Source organism: Panicum virgatum, chromosome 9K (genome assembly GCF_016808335.1).
Source record: "Panicum virgatum strain AP13 chromosome 9K, P.virgatum_v5, whole genome shotgun sequence".
Classification (NCBI taxonomy): Eukaryota; Viridiplantae; Streptophyta; class Magnoliopsida; order Poales; family Poaceae; genus Panicum; species Panicum virgatum.
In genome coordinates this window covers 48961293-48981656 of record NC_053144.1, presented here as the reverse complement: position 1 = coordinate 48981656, position 20364 = coordinate 48961293, and the positions used below count along the sequence as shown (strand labels likewise).

General features: G+C 50.5%; 1 protein-coding gene and 1 long non-coding RNA gene across 2 annotated transcripts; both read left to right on the top strand.

Moving 5' to 3' along the window:
• The first annotated feature begins 15417 nt into the window (after positions 1 to 15417).
• Positions 15418 to 17875, top strand: LOC120651909 (F-box protein PP2-A13-like). Its single transcript, XM_039929545.1, has 3 exons — positions 15418 to 16054; positions 16478 to 16596; positions 17124 to 17875. Exons 1-3 carry the CDS (start codon positions 15707 to 15709, stop codon positions 17557 to 17559), a joined length of 903 nt encoding a protein of 300 aa, XP_039785479.1. The 5' UTR covers positions 15418 to 15706; the 3' UTR covers positions 17560 to 17875.
• A 761-nt stretch (positions 17876 to 18636) lies between these two features.
• On the top strand, positions 18637 to 19539 carry LOC120651908. The gene is made up of 2 exons (XR_005666363.1): positions 18637 to 19010; positions 19221 to 19539. It is a non-coding gene; the product is annotated as an uncharacterized LOC120651908 (long non-coding RNA).
• Positions 19540 to 20364: the final 825 nt, after the last annotated feature.

Genomic DNA, 20364 nt, shown 5'->3' with positions numbered 1-20364 from the left:
GCGGCGATGTGGACCGTCGGTTCAGGGAGCCGAGGCTGCGCGCCCCCGGGGCACGGTCATGCAAGAAGTCTACGTGGTTGGAGATGGCGAGATGCTTCACAGCATCAGCTCCTTGCCGGGGAGCTTGTCGTGGTCAGAGGAAGACGTCCAGATATTGTGCTTGCGGCTGCTTGTTTGTGGCTCCTTCTTCATACTTGGATTTTGGATGGTATTGGATGGATTTGGATTAAATGGAATAGGATTGGACTGGATTGGATTTCAGAGACTAATTGCTAGGATTGGACTGGATGGATGCTGATTTTGGATGGATTCCAATTGGATTCACACTATTGGACTTTGGATGCCAATCCGATCCCAGGTATATCCCCAGGCAGTAGGACGCGGCGCAGAGCATATCGCGGCGGCGAGGATGGTCAGGAGGTCGCCTCGCCGGCACGGTACAACTGCTGGTCCATCTTTTCTTTTCTTTTTTCTTTTTTTGAACGGACTGCTGGTCCATCTTGACGCTCTTACAGTTTATTTTTCTCGGGAGCACGTATGAGTACATAAGCTTAGGCCATGGCCCAGGAGAAATAAGCTACGAGAGGCCTCACTACACCTGAGCCGATAAAGTGAGCAGACACACTGTTAGATATCTAGGCAATTTTCGGTATATTTTAATTCTAAATATTAATATCAATTTTATGATATAGATGAGTGATAATGTGTGTACAAAATATGTGCATGTGTTCATGTTATTCTCACTAATAAGCATGAACAAAGAATTAAACCAAAGTAGGTTTAGTAAGTACCCCAAGGCGGGACCAGTGCCGGAGGCACCGGTTGCGCCGTTACCAGCTGGAATAGACATGCTATTCGACTGGTCTTGCTCGAAGTAGCCGAACTATGTCGATGCAGGAAGATGTTCGCAGTGCAGTCCCACGAACGGTTACGTCGGGAAGTAGACGAAGTAGTCGTTCGCACGAGCGGTTACGCCGGGAAGTAGACGAAGGAGTCGTTCAGGGAGCGAGCAGTCGCGTCAAGACGCTTCCCAAAAACCTAATTGCCCGCGTCCCGTGTAGGACCTTCAGCGAGCAGAGGTTCCGGAGGCCCTGCTCTCGCTAGACCTGTGCGCGCAGTGCTAGCGGTGGGGGGCAGAAAGCAGCTGAGGGAGAAGGGAGAGGTCTCCTGAAGAGGAGTACCTGGATGAGTGCTTGAGATGAGTGAGGATGAGAGGGAAGTAGACGAAGGAGTCGTTCAGGGAGCGAGCAGTCGCGTCAAGACGCTTCCCAAAAACCTAATTGCCCGCGTCCCGTGTAGGACCTTCAGCGAGCAGAGGTTCCGGAGGCCCTGCTCTCGCTAGACCTGTGCGCGCAGTGCTAGCGGTGGGGGGCAGAAAGCGGCTGAGGGAGAAGGGAGAGGTCTCCTGAAGAGGAGTACCTGGATGAGTGCTTGAGATGAGTGAGGATGAGAGGAGAGGGTGCTGGTTTATATAGGCACGATATGCCTCAGGTTCAACGAACCTGGACATCATGAATGGCTTTGATGAGCGGCAGTTAATGTGCCTCAGGTTCAACGAACCTGGACATAGTTTTAATGTCCGGTCATTAGTGACGACATTAACCCTCTGTTTTAATACTCTTTACTGCAAAACATCCTTCTCATCTCAGCACATCACGTCGCACCGCACCGCACCGCACCGCACCGCACCGCACCGGCACCTGCACGTCACGTCCGGCCGCGCACGCGCATGCGCCCTCTGTTTTAATACTCTTTACTGCAAAACATCCTTCTCATCTCAGCACATCATGTCGCACCAGCACCTGCACCTGCACGCGCACGCGCAGCGCACCGCCCGTCCGGCCGCGCCACGGCCCGGCGCGGCGAGCGAGCGCGCGCGCGTGTGGTTCACCGTCCTCCTCTTACCGGCTTCACAAGTGGTGTACACGAAGTCCACCTTTTCAAATCGGTTGAGATCCTCCTCAATTCCCGGTACGGAATTAAGCATTGATTCCCTAGCATTAATAGTGGGCTTTAAATTCTTTTAATACTTTAGAAGTAATGGGCCAAGCCCATTACTCCAACACACACGAAATGGTCCGAGGCGTCATGGACAGTCACGGCCTTGCTGTAGCCCAGCCCATCTGTTGAGGTGTGTGGACAGCAGAGCAGGAGGCACAGCGCGATGCAGGCCGACCACAGCGCTTTTCTGCTCGTCAGTTCCATGGCCCATTTTCTCCTGAAGTATAATCTTCCTTCCTCGCTGCTGAAGCGCGCCCCATGGATAAGTCGCACCCAGCCGCGACTTGAACAACTCTTCAACGTCCTGACGGGGGAGGGAACTGCAACTGCTCAAGCAGTCTGGTCGAGTCCATCTCTCTCGACGAGGACGCGGAGGAGGACGACCGGACGAGCCCGGAATTGGCCCGCCCCCCGCCGTCTCTTTACCGGCGGTACGCGTCCGCCCGGTTCACGACAGGCCGCGCAGCCCAGCGCTCCCCGCGGCTCGCCGAGCGCAGAAAGGCCGGGACCCAGCGGTACCCGGGACAGGCTGGCCAAGGGACCGTGCCACCAACAGACCACACAGCCCCGCGCCGTCCTCCTTGCTGTGCTCCACGCGCAACCGGGGGTTGGTGTCTTGGTGATGAGATGCGGGTGCGGCGATCGAGCACCCGCGCGCCTCCTTATCGCCATCACCGCGCGCCGGTCGCGGCCGGCCACACAGGCTTTATCATCGGCGGCGGTCCGATCCGGCCGTCCATGCTGCTGGCCGTGCTCCCCGCACGTCGCGTCCCGTCAGGCGTCAGCTCAGCCGTGCAGCCGCCGTGGCGTCTCCTCGTCCGATCAGCTCAGCTCAGCTGCGCGCGCGGGGACAAACTGCAGGGGCCGGTCGTGTCGGATCTGGACCGATCGGACAGCGGGCGGATCGTCGGTAGGTTTGGGCGTTTGGCAAGTGTACCGTGTACGGGTGCCTTTGTTGGCTCGCGCCCTGTCCGGACGCGTGACGTACGTGAATGTTACCCTGCGGTGGTGAAATATCTCGGCGAGTTCGCAGCAGGTGCACCGCACTGGGAACGGGACGATGCGTCGACGTCCGATCATAATATTCATGCCACGGAGGTGCGACACCAAGGACCGTGACGGCCAGCCCGTAAACACATGACGAGCCGTATGATGACGTGACGCGGTTCGAGGTGGACATGGGACCGGGAGTGCCGGCGGCGGCTGGACCAGCCAGGTGATGGGTGATGGATGGATGGGTGTGCCTGCGGCAGCAGCGGGTGGAATGGAACCAACGAATCAACGCGAGGGAGGGACGACGCGGTTGGGCCGGCGTTGCCGCGTTGGGGCACCGCTTGTCGCCGTGAAATTTCTCGTACACGCGCCTGGGAAGTTGGGATGGTCCGAAGCGCATGAGCTGGCGACCGGGTTAAAATTCGCAAATCCAATTTAGGGTCTGTTTAGTTCATTTTGCAAAAAAAAATTGCAAAGGAATTTTGGTCATTTAAAGTACTAAATGAAGTCTATTTGCAAAACTTTTTGCATAGATGAGTTGTAAATCGCGAGACGAATCTAATGATGCTAATTAATACATGGTTAATCAATAATTAGCGGATGGTTACTGTAGCATCACTGTTGCACATCATGGATTAAATAGGCTCATTAGATTCGTCTCGCGATTTACAGCTCATCTATATAAAAAATTTTGTAAATAGACTTCATTTAGTACTTCAAATTAGCAAGATTCTATTGTAAAATAATGCGTTTAATGTGTTTTTGCGTTTACATATAAAGAACTGTTGGGCCTTAACACTCGCTCGTTTCAATTCCAGCGATCGGTTCAACATAGCTCCGCTTTTCCCGAGATGTCTCGGCCCGCTGCTTGATCCCGCGCGGCCGCATTTGCATTTCATTTTTCATTTTCTTATTCACGTGGGCCCCGCTCAGTCTGGCGTTAATTCATGATGGCGAGGAAATCTCTTTCTCGCCTCTTATATATTAGACACAAAATTTATATCTGTTTTGTACCAATTATAAGTTATGTGCAAATATTTTTATGCGTGTCAATAAGTTAGGTAGAGATTATTGCATATAGTTTTTGTGCGTAAGTTATGTAGATAAATTTGTATCATGTCAAAAAGTTTGGCTAAAAGATTTTTTGTATTTATATTTGTCATGAATAAGTTGTGTAAATAATTTTGGGCAGTCAATAAGTTAAATTGCAAGATTAACTTTTTACATATATTTTTTTGCGGGTAACTTTTTACATATCTTTCACATAAGTTATACGCATAGATTATTGATCGTATCTAATTTAGAGATATAACTTCATAGAACAACATTTACATGCCAAGTGATGTGAAATGCTGAAATGGTTTATAAATTCTTTTTCTCCAAGCAATTAACGATGCTCGTACTCACCAAATTGGACGATAATATTATAATGTATGAACTCTTTTTAGTATAACTTTTACTACAGAAGCAGCATAATTTATATATTTCGTAGAAGTTACAAAGGAAACGGGAACTTCATGGGGTGGCGCGCTATCCCCTCCACGCGGTGTGGTGGGACCCCTCCAGGTGTGGTGGGACCGGTGGGACCTTTCCAATCGAAATTAAACCAACGTGGGGAAGAAGCCAAAAAGACAATGCGCACCGATGAAAAAAGAGAGGAAAGAGTTAATATCTGTCCCAAATCGCTCGCTAGTCCTGATCTTGGCGCGCGCTCGCTAACTCGCCAGACCCGTTAAAATTCGCCGCGACCCAACGGTTTCTTTGCGTTAAAAAACCTGCCTGAGCTTGGCGAGCCGTGCATGTGTTTCCCAAACAAAATGTTTCGTTGATGCCTGGGCTGTAAATATCATGCCGCACGGCGAGGTGCCTGCGCCATCCGCGCGCGACCTCCTTGTCATGAGGCCGGCCGGAGTCATGGAACTATGGAAGATTATGCTGACCGTCTAAGTACAGCAACGCAAGCCACAGTGATGTACTGATGTGCAGTGTGCTACTAGCCTACTACTCATAATTCCCAGGTAGATTATAACGAGTTTATCATACTATTGGTGGTCGATGTGATGGCGGCTTGCATGCATCTTGTAGTAGAGGAAACGAAGAGGCACATATCAACTAGACTCTTGTTATTGTCTCTTAGCGGTTGGCGACATGTCATGCTTTCTCACTTGCAACCACAATTTGTCTAAAGAATACTACTAGCTGGTAATAATAAGCACAATTATAAGCGCCTTACGCGATGGGGTTTCTTAAAACGGAGGATGTATGCGCTGTGTGCGTGACACCTACTAGTAGTAGTAGTAGTAGTACTACCTACCCCATGCTCATCGCCATAACAAATTTAGAAAGCAGATGCACGGCAGTTGTGGCTCGATCGCACTCGGCGCCCGGCGTTCCATCGGTCGGCAGCACTAGGCCGGGCCGCAGCCCGCGCCACGACGACCGAGAGCCTCGCCTCCTTATCACAACCACGCCTACCATACTGCGCGACAGACACGCGCGCCGGCTCTGAGCCGCGGGACGGGCTTATCATCGGCTGGACCGGGACCGGAGGAGGTACGGTCCACCACCGCGGCTGGAGCTCAGCTGGCGTGCAGGCGTGGCCAATTAGCCATCCGCCTCTGCCCGGGCTCATCATTCATCAACTTGCGCAGGCTGGCGGGTCTGGACGGACGCGGATCGCCGGATCGGCCGGTCCATCACCCCTTGATAAGCGGACGTACGACCGCTTTGTCCGGTTGCCGAGATGCGTACTGATCCGTGCACGCTCGTTTTTAACTCGGCTGGCTGGCTCCTGTACCAGCGATAGATCGAAATATCTCGGCGACGTACGGCGTATCGCATAAAACTCGAGCGTGTTGTCGCGGCTACCGTTTGGCCGGCCGCATGCCGTGTTCTTTCTCAAGGACTCAAGCTAGCACCATTTTTGCACTGGTATTAAACAAGAGAGCCTCTACTACCATATCTTTTCGCCAAACTATGGAGGCCGTCGCTGTTGATGAACCGGTGTCCGGTGGTTATGTGGTTGTGGACGTGCGGCTCGTGGCCTCTCTCTGCCCCCCATGCCGCCATGCGCGCACTAGGTAAGGTATAGTGCCTCCCACTCCCAAGCCTGTCGTTCAATCAGGTAGTGCCCGCCGAATCGGCCGCCAGTAGTACACGTACTATAACCCTGTCGGCGATTAAGGTTAGTATAAATACTACTCTTAGTACAATCTAACAATTTGTGTCACTGCCGTTCGACACTTCAGTGAGGCGCTCAGCAAAAAACAGTTGGTGTTACTATTGTGATTTAGTATCATTGGACTAACTAACAACCGCGTCACTTGTCTTTAAGAAATTCCGCCTGGCCAATTCGAGCAACGCATAATGCACGGCGCATGTACTGATGACACGGACCCTATTAGTGTTCTCGTGGAAGAAACGAAGAAGCGCGTATCCCTCAACAACCACCTCTCAACCATAATAAAAGCATATGTTTTGACGCCACATGCTCTTAGTACAAATGTCTTTCTTGATTTTTCCCGGTAAGAAATAATCTTATAGGCGCATTCATAATTTTATATAAGCACTTTCATTGGAGTTGGTTGAATCCGCGGTTGGATGTGTTGGTGATATGCCCAAGAGCCCATCATCACAATACGGTTTAAAGGCCCAAGTGGATATTGATCCAAGAGGGATTAGGGTTACTAATGGGCCTATGAGATAGAAGCCCATTAGTACGCCCTATATATATGAGGGAGGGGCTAGGGGGGCGATGACCTGAGCCGCGCCACCTCCCTAGCCGCCGCCCCTCCCTCTCTCTCGGCCGCCGCCCTTGCCGTGCGTGCGGTGCTAGCACACCGACGCCCGGCGTTTCATCCCCGTACGTGTGGACTCCGTGGAGGCGCTGCTGCGACTGCTGCGCTGATCGGCTGCTGGGATCAAGTACGAGGAGCTCGGTTCGTGGGACGTGATCGACTACTTCCTCTACATCGACGCGCGACTTCTTCCGCTGCGCTGCGCGTCTAGTGGTAACGATATATGATCTTCTACTCGCAAGTATCTTGGGTTTATGCGGTAGTGATGCTAGCGTAGCCTACCCGTTTACCTACAGGATGTATACGTGGGCGCGCCGAGCTTAGGCCCCGTTTAGTTTTCAAAAAAATTTCTATAGTTCCCGTCACATCAAATGTTTATACACATAAATGGAGTATTAAATATAGTTGAAAAAATAATTAATTATATAGTCTAATTGATTAGCATGAGATGAATCTTTTAAACCTAATTAATCCATAATTGAACATTAATTACTAAATAACAACGAAAGTGTTACAGTGTCAAAAACCAAAAATTTTCGCGACCTAAACGGGGCGTTAGCTGTGTGGCCCGTGGTCCATTCTTGGCTAGAGATTTGTGTGACGCGGATGCGCGCGCCCACGGCAAAACGTGATGGTCCAACTGGATTCCACCCACGCCCCTGCTGCGAGATGCCCTAGCTTGTGCTGGAGCTGAGTCACCACGTGATAACGTGATGAGCTCACGAATCAAAGCCGCGGCGCCGTACGGACGCGGTGGCCGAAAGCCGGCTAGTCTGTCTGCTGTCAGGTTGTCGCTGTGTGCCGGACTGCCGGTGGAGCAGTCAACGGTGAACCCGTCCCCCGGTCAATCACCAGCAACCTCGGTGGTGGTCGACAGGGGGAGCGCGGCGCGGAGACCACTTGCTTGGAAAAACTTCTGGACCTTTGTTTTCCGACAAGATACCATATTCATTTTCCGCCCTGCATGTTTTCACCAAACACCTTAGGAAATGTGCTCTCGGAGCCGCCAAGAAAAAAGACTATTCCGGTCAGAGTATACATTAATACTATTCCCATAAATAAATCCCTCCGAAATCACCGCATGCGCTGTGTACTATTCCGATCCGTTTCCCTCCCGCCAAAACAGCGGCCGCCACGTCTCGCGTTCCCACGGGCCGGCGCGCGCGTGCTGACTCGGATCCACGCCCCGGCTGCGTGCGCCGCCGCGAGACGGTGCGCCGACAGGATATTTGCTGGTGCACGCGGCGGCTCCGCTCTTATCTCCTCGCGCAAGGGCCGGGCCGGGCCCCGCCGGCGACGGCGAGAGGGAACGTTCGTGCGACGGATGACGCGGACCCTGGTCTGGCTGCATGATTGCGGCGTGTGTCGCGGCGGGCTCGCTGGGGGGAAAGCAAGAAAAAGATCCCCCCCTTCGATCTCGTGCCAGCAGAGAGCTCTTCCGATGATGTTTACTTGCTGCTCCCTCCGGGGCGGTGCGGTGTTAAAGCGAAAAAGTGCCCGCCCGGCAGGGATTTCGCCGGTGGACGTGCGGGTGACGTGTCGTCGTCTGTGAGCTGACGATGAACCGAGTCGCTGACGACCTTTACCATACGTTTCTCGTAGGCTCCGCTTGGTCAGCGTTGGTTAACCGCGAGCGTGCATTGCTCGCAACGGCCAACGGGGCGGCGGTAACAATGCAGCAGGTGGTGAACTGGTAATTCGGCCGGCAGTTTGGTCTGCTTCGTGGATAAACTTTTGCGAGACGATCAGCCTAAGCACGATTAGCGCAGCAATAATAGTCGGAAAAGAGTTGATGTGCCGCACGCCTACCGGGTCCGCCCGTGGCCTTCCACGTGCCGCACTCGTGGCAGCGCCTCCCTCCAAGTAATCTAAATCATGCATCCTGTAGGTACACGTCGGGCGATCGATCTGTAGCAAGAAAGAAGTCGATCGACACGGTTCGGTTTTTTTTTCCGCACTTTATTCTGGCACAAGAAATCCTCGGCCTCTCCATCCCACGGCCGGAGCCTTTAGATTTCAGCTCGGGCACACCGTGGAGCGATTAACACCCTGTTCGGCTCGAACAAAGCCAGCGCTGGTGGCGTTTCCCCTCCCAATGCACTGTAGCGGCTGGGGGCATCTCCTCTCACAGTTCACTGTAGCCACAGGGACGCACGCGCCACCTACCCCACCGGCCGGGACCGTGATGGACCCTCTTCTCCACCCGATCCTTCGAGATAAGCTTAGGCTGACCACAGCGGAGGGAGCAAGAGCAAATTTGCTCTCTCCTCATTTCCCACGCCCTCTCTGTCTACAGTACTAAACAGTGTATCTACAGTGCCAAACAGTATATTTGCTCCTTCATTTCCTCCTTCCACTGTGGACCGGAGCGCGCGCCCGCCACGTCTCCCCCCGTTTCGTTCGCGCCGTTGCACCGCCGCTACAGGGCACACGCTGCCTCTCTGCACGGCGGCACGTCCGGTCGAGCTCCGCTTTAGAATAACCGTGGCGGTATTGTTAGTGGCGGAGGACGCCGAAAATTTTAGGTGTGGTGGTGGATTACTAGATTATGTTCAAATATTATACAGAAATAAAGGTTCACAATAAAAATATGGTTTAGAAGTACCTCAAATGAAGAAAAACACGTAAAGTACGCATCAAATCAACAATTGGACCAAAGAAACTATCAAACAAAGAGAAAACATAAATTAGTAACGAAATATTAGAGTTAAAATATTAAATGTAATATAAGATACACAATTAGAGTATAGAGTTATACCGGTATATTTATTGTTAGTTGCGTCTAGGAGACTTTGGCAATTGCATATTTCTATCTTTTTTCTTCTGAAAAGACTTCCTGATAGATTCAAGATCAATTCCTTTAAATATCTCCCGCTCAATATACACCACCATCGAGTCATTAAGCCAACCATCGGACATCTTGTTCCGCAACTCAGTTTTAATAATCTTCATGGCAGAAAAGGCTCTTTCAACTGGTGCAGTTGCTACTGGTAGCAGCAATGCCAGCTCAATTAGGCGATAGACCAAGGGAAATATTTCATGCATCTTAAGTTCAACCATTTTCATTGCTAGGCTTGCAAGGTCATAACAAGTTCTGAATGCATCAACTCTTCTAACATGAATAATGAAGGTTTCTAACTGGTCTCTTATTCTTTTCCGGTCATCAAAAGAAAAATCATACAAATATATATCCGTGAGGCGAGCAAGTTTATTCACATCAAAGTTAGAGAATGAATCTCTAGGATCAAGGCAAGCAAAGCAAGTAAGTAATTCCGATGATACCTCACTGAATCGATGATCAAACTCTGTTGTGATAGCATCTATGGTAGCAAAGAAGGTATCAACACGAAAGTAATCTATGGTAGCAAAGAAGGTATCAACACGAAAGTAATGATCTTGAGTGATGTTGTTTCTCCATCCTTTCCTTGATCTACCAAATCTTGGTACACTATCTTCCATATTTGGTATTGGGATATCATTTTCTTGGCAAAATGTTTTGACTTCTTCAAGTAGTGTCTCATAACCTTCGCTTCTCAAATTGTTCAAACGTGTTTTCACGTCAATAACCAAAGACATGGCCTCAACAATATTTTGATCCTTCTTTTACAACAGATGAGTGCTTGGGTTTGTGCTACTGGATCCGAATGGACTAAAATAGCTCTTTAGATCTGAAATAAATAGTCAAATTCACATTAAAGTAAATTAGTTTAAGTTCCCAATCCTATACAACACCCAAAAAACACTACTTCTCTCACTTCTTCCTTGTGCCTTTCTTTTCTCTTTTCTGCTAGAGCTTGGTTGTTGCTCCATGGAGCTTGAGCCGGCGGCTGACTTCCCTTCCCTAGTTTCTGCTGTAGTGAGTGAGTAATTCTGTAATTGAGATTTGAAAGTGACCAAGGGATGGAGGGAGAGGGTAAGCGGCAGAGGGATGAGGGGAGGGAGTACCGGAGGCCGCAGCGGCGCTGCGGGGAGCCAGAGAGGGGGCTGCCAGCTGCGCCCGCGCCGCTGCAGGGAGCCGGGGAGGCAGCGAGGCACCCAGGCACGGCGCGGACACGGGGAGCCGCTGAGGCGCCGAGCCGGGGATGAAGGCCGGAGGGCGTGGGCGCCGGCACGCCACTGCAGCATGCAGCAGGGAGCCGGGGAGGCAGCGAGGTGCCCAGGCGCATCGGGGCCGGAGGGGCGGAGGGCGAGGGCGCCGCTGCAGGGAGCCGGGATCTAGGCGAGGGCGTCGGGCGCGCGGCGCCTCGGTGCGCAGCGGGGACGACTAGGACGAACTGACAAAAGTTGCGGCTGCTAGGGTCAGGGAGGTAAACCGGACTTTCTTCATGGGCCGATGTATATTCCCACTATGGGCCGGGCCGAGGTATGGCGAGAGCCACACCTCGCCACACTCGGCCCTCCGCCACTGGGTCTTGTCCTGTCCGGCGGCCACGCTACTGCCGGGATTCCCGTCCACAAAAAAAAAACTCCTCCCGAGGCGTAGGGGTTACCGTCGGGGTGGGGTGGCCATAAAAGTAGTGAGGAATGCTAAGGTCTTGTTTAGATGCGTAATTTTTTGGGCGTAAAGTACTGTAGCATTTTCATTTATATTTGGTAATTATTATCCCATCATAGATTAATTAGGCTCAAAAGCTTCATCTCGCAAATTGTAGACAAACTGTATTATTAGTTAATTTTATTTAGCTACATTTAATACTTCATGCATGTGTTGAAACATTCGATGCGATGAAAAATCTTGTAAAATTTTGGAATTTTAAAGACAACTAAACAGGGCTAAGATTAAGTCGGGGATTGCCCGATTGGGTTCAGGATTAGCTTAAGCCTGGTGATTGGGATGATTGATGCATTGGTGACATCACACCACACCTAATCTCCCAATTTGCACGAAAACGACGCTGGTTTTGGATCGGCTAAATTTATGTTTTCCTGTTCTTTTTTTTTCAAAATCAAAATGTTAGGTTCGTACTTTGAGCATATACTACATTAAAAATTTTAGGTGGAGTAAATGAAATGTGCTTCCTTCTCTCTTCATCTCTCGTGGACCATGATTTTAATTATCGATACCATCATATTGTATTATTGTGGCATAGATAGGATTTCATGGGACACTGCGGCGCTACTCAGGAGCGGAGCTAGGTGAAGCCATTGTTCTTTGGTGACATTGACGACTTGCTGCAAAATCAATAGCAAATAACTGTTTCATACTGTTTATCTAAGTAGCTGACACTGTGTCCATGAAATTGACACCGGTGGCTTGGCCCCTGGCGCTACTCCACACCAACGTTCTTAGTAAAATAATACTTCAAATTGATTATCTGCCTAGTGTGACGGAACCGCCAAATTAAAACTCAAATTAAGCGTAATGGCCGTCATTTGAACACATCGGGCTCATTAGCTTAACGGCTTAATTTGGCGATCCTTTCTCAACCCACGTCCCGATCGAAACATCACCGATAGTCCCACGCGAAGGTGGGCGCAGATGGTACAAGCACGACACATAATTGAATATACAACAAATATACATAGAACTTGACCCTAAGTTTTACAAACCGAGTTTGAATAAATACATAATTCACAAACTTTACAATACTGAAATCCTGGTTCATCTAGAGGAAAGGGGCCTACAGCTACCAAAAGTGAGCCCTAGGGAGATCCCTAACTAAACGTCCGGCTCCACAACCACCCATCCCTCTGCATCCCGGCGGATGAACTTGGCGCAGCAGGGGCAGAAGTCTACGTCTGCGTGCCCTGAAAATATTGTGGCAACAAACCCTGAGTATACTAATACTCAGCAAGGCTTACCCGACCAGTGGGTATAACTTAGCCCACATATCTAGACATGCAAGGCTTTTGGCTGGTGGTTATTTTGCAGAAAAAGCAACTAAAGTAATTCCTTACTTTCGTTATTTTAGCTTCAGATTCTATATGAATTAGCTCTCATCTAATATTTGCAAAGACCTACTATAGCAATCATGGTGATGCAAGCAAATAATTTGATGAGCTCAATATTTTATATGAACATACCTAACTCACATTCTACATTTTTGCTACGGTGTGACAAAGAGACCAAGGCCCTCATAACCGCGAGACACGGCGAATCGATCCGATTTAACCTTGCAAGGTGGACCTAACCAACACGGCACGTATTTGCCCCGTCGGACTATACATACCAACCATTCCCCTCCCCGCCTCGAACTACAGGAACCAGCTCAACGACATATGGTCAGCCGAGCTCAACGTGAGACCACCAAAAGTAAACACATGCATCCCAATTCTCCGCGACTACTCGACTCGCCCCAGGAGTTGGGTGCGGGTTCCTGTACTTTCGAAGCAAGGCAGTACTCAGCTTACCGGTTTCGACTACCTCCTACTCCCGGCATGCGGTTAGTACAGTTCAATCCCCGATCAGCACTGCCACATCCACCGGTCCTTAATCGACACAGACGGGGCTAAGACACCCAGGAACCCTGTCCTGCTGCCATACCTATCCATCATCCCCGCCCGGTCTCACATTTCCATATTCATTTCGAAACAAATCTCACATACTGAATTATATAAAGATAATAACGTATCTCGCGAGTAACCGGAAATTACTCGGCTCCTAACATCCTACATCTCGCGAGTGCAGGAGACCACTCGTCTTCTACCGGTAACATTAAGCTTAGCACTTCTATCGTCTTATACATGCTAGTATAACTCAGGGAATCCTATGGATCATGCAACTAGGGTTCCAAACAATTTCTGAACTTAATGCACCAGTAGTAGAAACATACATAGGTGTCATAATTTAAAATACTAGGATGTGCACCGGGGCTTGCCTTGCGTCTGCTGCTCAACACTGGGGTCAGACGGGCCTTGGGCCGGGTGCTCACACCTCTCTTCTTGGGCTTGCGTCGTTTGCTCGTGTGGTGCCGCGATCACCTCAAAGACGGCGCCCTCAGAAGCGGATGCTACACGTATGCATATGAAATAAATGAGTGCAGCCCAAAAATGTAACTAGTTCACTTTAACTAAAATACCCTGCGGACTATCCGCGCCCAAGTGGCGGACTGTCCGCCGTACTATCCTACCAACCCGACAGAGGCAACAACGTCTCTGGAACTCTTTCCCATTCTACCTGCGGACTGTCCGGCCACCCCTGGCGGACCGTCCGCAGTTCAAGTACTCAATCTACCAGAGGCGAAACCGTCTCTGGACAATTTCCTAGACTCTACTGCGGACTGTCCGCGCCCAAGTGGCGGACCGTCCGCAGTTCACCCCTACGAACCTCCAGAGACGACATCGTCTCTGGAACAAATTCAAGCCTCAACGGCGGACCGTCCGCTCCCTTATAGCGGACCGTCCGCAATCAATCCTGCAAGACAACCAGAGGCAACATCGCCTCTGGACAAAAACTAACCTGACCGGCGGACCGTCCGCGCCTCCCAGGCGGACCGTTCGCGACACCTAATTTCTAACCCTCGCCCCAGGCGGCAGCAATGGCGGCGACGGCGGCGGCGGCCGTACTCCTACTCCGGCGACACGCCATGGAAGGGGAAAAAGGCTGTGAAGCATAAGAAACTCACCACGAATCCATTCCCGCGGTCGGTTCGAGTGGAGGGCGACCGGAGAGGCGGATCGGCGGTGGAACTGAGCTTCAACACCTCCAATGGCGTCCGGCGGTGGTGGGAAGGATTCCGACCGTGAGGAGCCGGTCTGGAGGTTTGGGAAAGTGGAGGAGGGGCTAGGGAAGGTACTCACGCAAGGAATCGAGTTAGGATGGCCGGAGAAGGGAGATCGAGGGGAGAGGGCGACGTCGAGGCGAGCGGTCTAGCGTCGCTCGGTTCTGGACGAAATGAGGAGGAAGAGAGATCTGACCAGCGGGTCCCACATCCGTCTAGATAAATATCTGGCGATGCCTCGCGGACTGTCCGCCAGCCTCAAGCGGACTGTCCGCGAGTCAGGTGTTACACCTAGTATCCGTCATTAATGTCAACAACATCGCGCTAGCCGCGTCTCGCCCCGTCCACCAACCCTCATCACTTGAGTGAGCTTGCTGTGAGCTTCGCGTCCATATCTCACAATTTTATAACTCTCCCATCTAAAAGCTTAACCCCAAACCTCAAATCTTAACTTTGCTAGGGAAAGCTCTTGCTTGATTATATTGGATCGTCCCATTCCTCGGTGCCTAGAAATTTACGTGACGGGCTTCGTTCTTAAAATACTACTAGCATAATATATAGCATTTTCTAAGGAAGCATACAATATGAGAAAAACCATGCATTAAAAATTAAGAGCAAGGGGAAAACGAATTTGGTAGGTGTCATAAAGAAACGGCAAAAGCAAAATCGGTGGGTTAGCCACGTATATGTGTTCCCATAAACTCTCAGAATCTTTTGGTTTTGTACGTACATCAAGCGAGGACCTACGTACGCCACGTGTACATACTATCCACATTATCATGATCCGAATCCCTTTTAATCCCAATTTAGTCGCAGTAACTACCTTTTGGGTAAGGGCAGCTCTTGCCGCGGGCTTTCCAGCCTGTATGCACTGTTACGTCGTGAGGCCAAGCGGCCCGGGGGGCATTGTAGAAGTCTCCAGGCGATGCGACCCCTCGTTCTATTTTGGCGTCTCGCCTCCCTCTTTAAATTGCCCCCCGCTCCCCCGGCCCGGAAGCTAGCGTTTTTTCATCTCGCCGACGGCCGACGGCCCGCACACACGGGTCAAGCGATTTCCCGGGCGATTGGCATTCCCTTGGAGTCCATCGGCGGAGGCTGCGATTGGGGGATTGGTGTCCTGCGAGGCGTGGAGCCAGGAGCTCGCGGAGGAAGCTTGATCCGGGAGCCGAGCTTTCGGGGGGATTGATTGGTTGGGTTCCATCTGCGGAGGCCGGGCAGGAAAATCGTTGCGACTGGAGGCCGCGGAGAGGGGGCATGGGGGCGTGGGTGTCGGGCCTGCTGGGAGGGGCGGACAGCGCTGCTGCGGCGGCCGCCGCCGGGCCTGCTGCTGTGGGCCTGGGCGACCTGCCGGAGCTCTGCGCCGCCCAGGTGCTGCTCCGCCTCGACCCGCCGGAGATCTGCCGGCTCGCGCGGCTCAACCACGCGTTCCGCGGCGCGGCGGGGGCGGACTTCGTGTGGGAGGCCAAGCTGCCGGAGAACTACCGATACCTCATGGAGTTCGTCGGGACCGGCGAGGAGGGAAGGCGGCGGCGGCGGCGGGCCGGGAAGAAGGAGATCTACGCCAGGCTCTCCAAGCCTGTGCCTTTCGGTGACGGCCAGAAGGTGATACCTTTTGCTTCTCCCCCTTTTGACTTTCTGAGATTTAATGTCGCGTGAGTTGAAAATTATACTATGAGTGGTCGTGTGGAGGATTCCAAACCGTTATCCTTGAATTCGTCTTCCGTTCTGTCCTCGAAACTGAACCTGTCCTTGTATCGACCCCTCAAGTATTTTTTTTCCTGAGTTGAATAAGAGATAAGGGAAGAAGTACGGAGTAAACTCAAATTGGAGGCAGGGAATGATTAATTAGAATATGACCATATGGGATTTACGCATCTTAGAGCTTGAAATGATATGAATTTCTGTCCCGAGTCTTCCGATGTAGGGAGCTTGCTTTTTTTTTTAGGACTAGAAGTATAATATTTATGGGATAGAAATTAGAAAATGAACAGGTTTGCTGAAGTGTTACGTGTTTGCTATTTGTAGGAATTCTGGCTGGACAAGAACAAAGGCATGATTTGTATGGTGCTGTCCTCAAAAGCATTGGTGATTACTGGGATTGACGACAGAAGATACTGGCAGCACATGCCAACTTCAGAATCAAGGTGAATATGGGGTTTGATATAACATTTACTGATGTTTTGTTGGTTCAGTGTGTGGTAGTTTTGTTAAAAAGATGATATGGTGGCATGATTGCGATGGAATGGGCTGAAGATATTTCCACATGGTGTGATTGACCTGTTCCTTATTTCTTCATCAAGCACTTCATTCACTTATATTATTTTCTCAAACATGATTTAGTAATTGGATGCATAAGCTTATTTGTTCTGGAGGGGGGGGGGTAGATATGGTTGCCTACATGTTCTAATTTTAGGATATGTATAAATTGACTGCTGCCTAAGTATATAAGATGTGTGAATTTAAATAAATAATTGCTTATTTCTGATCATAATTATTGGAATATAATGTAGCTTCCATTGGAAGATAGTATTGACTACAGGTGCCTCATTTAATTAGGGTCATCTTGGATTCACGATCTTCCAATGTATTTTTATTGTAGCTCATAAATTCCTGATACCATACTACTGATATCAAATATCTGACCAATAGCTACCGAATTTTTTTCATGCAGGTTCCAATCTGTAGCTTACCTTCAGCAAATCTGGTGGTTTGAGGTGGTTGGTGAAGTCGATTTCTGCTTTCCTGTTGGAACTTATAGCCTGTACTTCAGGGTCCATCTTGGGAAGTTCTACGAACGCTTTGGCCGCCGCCATTGCAGCTCAGAGCATGTCCATGGTTGGAATAAGAAGCCTGTCCGCTTCCAGCTCTCAACCTCCGACGGTCAGCAAGCATTGTCTCAGTGCTACCTGGAGGAGCCCGGGAGCTGGGTCTTGTACCACGCAGGTGATTTTGTGGCCTCAAAGCCTGACCAGTTGATGAAACTGAAGTTCTCAATGGCGCAGATTGACTGCACACACACAAAAGGTGGTCTGTGTGTCGACTCGGTGCTTATATACCCAAAGGGGAAGGGTTTTCAGCATGGGAGGGTGGTCAGGTCACAGAGATGAGACTGTAGATGTGGAGGTTACTCACATTAGGATGTTAGAGCGATTGCAGCTTGTAGCCTGATCCTATTTTTAATTTGGGCTCTAGTATGCAGCGAAGTGTTGTATAACCGAAATTTTGTGTGGTCGAGTGACCATTAGGACCCTTCGTCAGTCCTTTCCCAAGGTCGTTTTTACCCCCCTTGAGCTGAATTGAGACTCGAGATAGACTGTACTGAATTTTTCAGTGATGTTCCCCAAAACTTATAATTCCTGTGGTGATGTGTTGTTCTGCCCCCTTTGAGCTGAATTGAGACTCTTGAGACAGCGATGAAACGTACTGAAATGAGTTGAAGAATTTCGTTTCCAGTTTCCAATTTGCTACCAATCGCCCAGTTTATGGTGTTTTCCTACGCCTGTACGTTCTAATTTCCTATGTTTGTGGCCAATCCGTTGCGACTTGCGGGTTATAAAAGTAGCATCATCACTACTACATGAAAGCGGAGTTTTTTTTTTGAAAGAACTATGAAAGCGGAGTTTAACCTGACTGTTCCATCTTTCTTCGTCCAGTCAGTTCTGGCAGCCTCGGAGAGCTCTGACGTTGACAGCCTAGTACCATTTGCACGAACTGATGAAAGCATGGCCGCATGGGTGACGATGACATCCACCTGCCTGCTTTGTTGGTACAGACAAAATTTTGCCGTCGCAGCTCGCAATACCGATCGAGATAAACACACGATCTGAATCGGTGGGCAGCAGCCCATGTCGGCTGCGGTTTCGGTGTGAAACCGTTGCCAAATTGGCGCGTGATTCTTTTTATCGCCAGCCCATAGACTCTTGCTTCACCTTAGAAATTGATCGCGCATAGACTGGACTAATCGGCAGGGGCGGGCCCCATTGAATTCAATTGAATACCCATTATTTCTGAGCAAAATTTTTTCATATACAGTATATCTTATGTATATGATTTTAAAAACAAAAATAACACAGCATAACAGCCTCCTAGAGCTCCAATTTAATTTTTTGGCCCAAAACATCTTAGCAACTCACCACCAGTCTCCCACCCACCGCCGGCCCATCCGCCCATAGAGCCCAAAAAGCCTCGGCTTCCCCCTCCTACCAGGCACCCGACTCCACCTCCATGCCGATTCCCCACCCACGCCGTGGGCGTCTGTCCTCCCCAGCCGCTCCGGCCGTCCGTCTCCGGTCTCCCCCGCCGCCGCCCGCTCAGGCCGCCGCGCGCACAAGGTTCCGGCTCCGCCGCACCGGCTCCTGGCCGCCCACCCCATCAGTCCGCCGCGCCGCCCGCCCGCCCGCCCCGGCCACTCGCGCCCGGGCCGCAGGGGCGCCGTACCGCCGTCGTTCCGCTGCGCAGGCAGGGCGCTAGGGGTGAGCGCACTCACGCAAGCGTGACAGCCATCACCTCAGCCGACAGAGCAAGAAACCAGCTGCGCCCAGCCAGCCACTGAACCAAGGTGAGCAACTGAGCAATGGATTGATGAATTTATTTATATTTCGTGAAAATATGTCATTGCAATTTGTGATTACTTATGCATTTGTAAAAAATAAGCAGCAATGTAAGCAACTAAGCGTGTAGATTGTAGGTGAGCACTTGTAATTTATAGGTAAAGCGTGTATTGAGGATTTTTTTTTGACACTTTGAAGTTTGATCGCATTCATTGAAGGGAATTCTTATTGCAAATAAAGGATGAGGGTATTATAAGTATTTTCAAGCCATGAAGGAACGTGAAAGGGAATTCTTATTGCAAGTGAAGGATGATGACATTATTAAGTATTTCAAGCCATGAAGAAATATAAAGTTATCTTGTAATTTGTAAGCATTTTTATCAATGTCATTTGTTGTTTTAGAATTTTCGCATCTATTTATTTCAGATATTTCCACTTTGATATGTTGATCATGTAGTACGTCTATTATATCTATATGTTGAACAATTTCAAATTATGAACAATTTGTGTTATCGGTACTCAATTATGTGCTGCTAATATGTGTTTTGTACTGTCAAAAAAATTTATACTATTTAAATTTTGAATATCCACCTCTCAAATCGTGAGCCCGCCCCTGTCAATCGGCGATCACATGCTGCTCTGCTCGCGACTTTGCAAGTGGCGACCCCTGCATCCTGTCGTCATCGTCGTTGCCTCGATCAGGAAGCATAAAGAAATGCCCTCTGAAAATATAGTACTCGTATTCAGGTGCGAACCAGTTGGGAGTTCGTTCGCAGTCAATCGCCCGGCGGCACAAGCAAAACCGGGCATCCCGCTCACGCATCCCATTGGCACGCGGACGCGGTCGCGCATCCCCATCGATTTGCTGGGAGTTCCTTTTTTTCTGCGTGTTCTTTTATTTCTTTTTCTCTGAAGTTCTTGGCGCGATCATACCCGATCAATAATGGCGCGTTTGAGCTGAGTGCGCCGTGCCGGTGCGGGAGGAAACCGGAGGGACCCCGGACCCGTATCCTAGGGCTGGTGCGGTCCTACTTCTTGCCCGGCACGCACGTCCATCCGCTTTCGGTGCGCCCGAGGATTGTATGGATCGTTCCGCCATTGCTGTTCCTGTGGGCTGTGGCCGACCTGCATGATGATAGCACCATTGATCTGTCCCGGGCTATTGCCCCCTTGGTGTCCCTGACGGCATCTGTGCTGAGGGGGGGCAACGGCGCAACGCCCTTTTTCGTGTCTCCAGGCCGATGGCCGCGGCGAGATGCTCTGCCGCTCGCCGGCCCGAGGGGCAACCAGTCGGCGGCGTTGTTGTTCTGAGGTCTGAGCTGTGCAGAGGTGCTCTCGCCGTCAGTGATCACTAACCGGGAA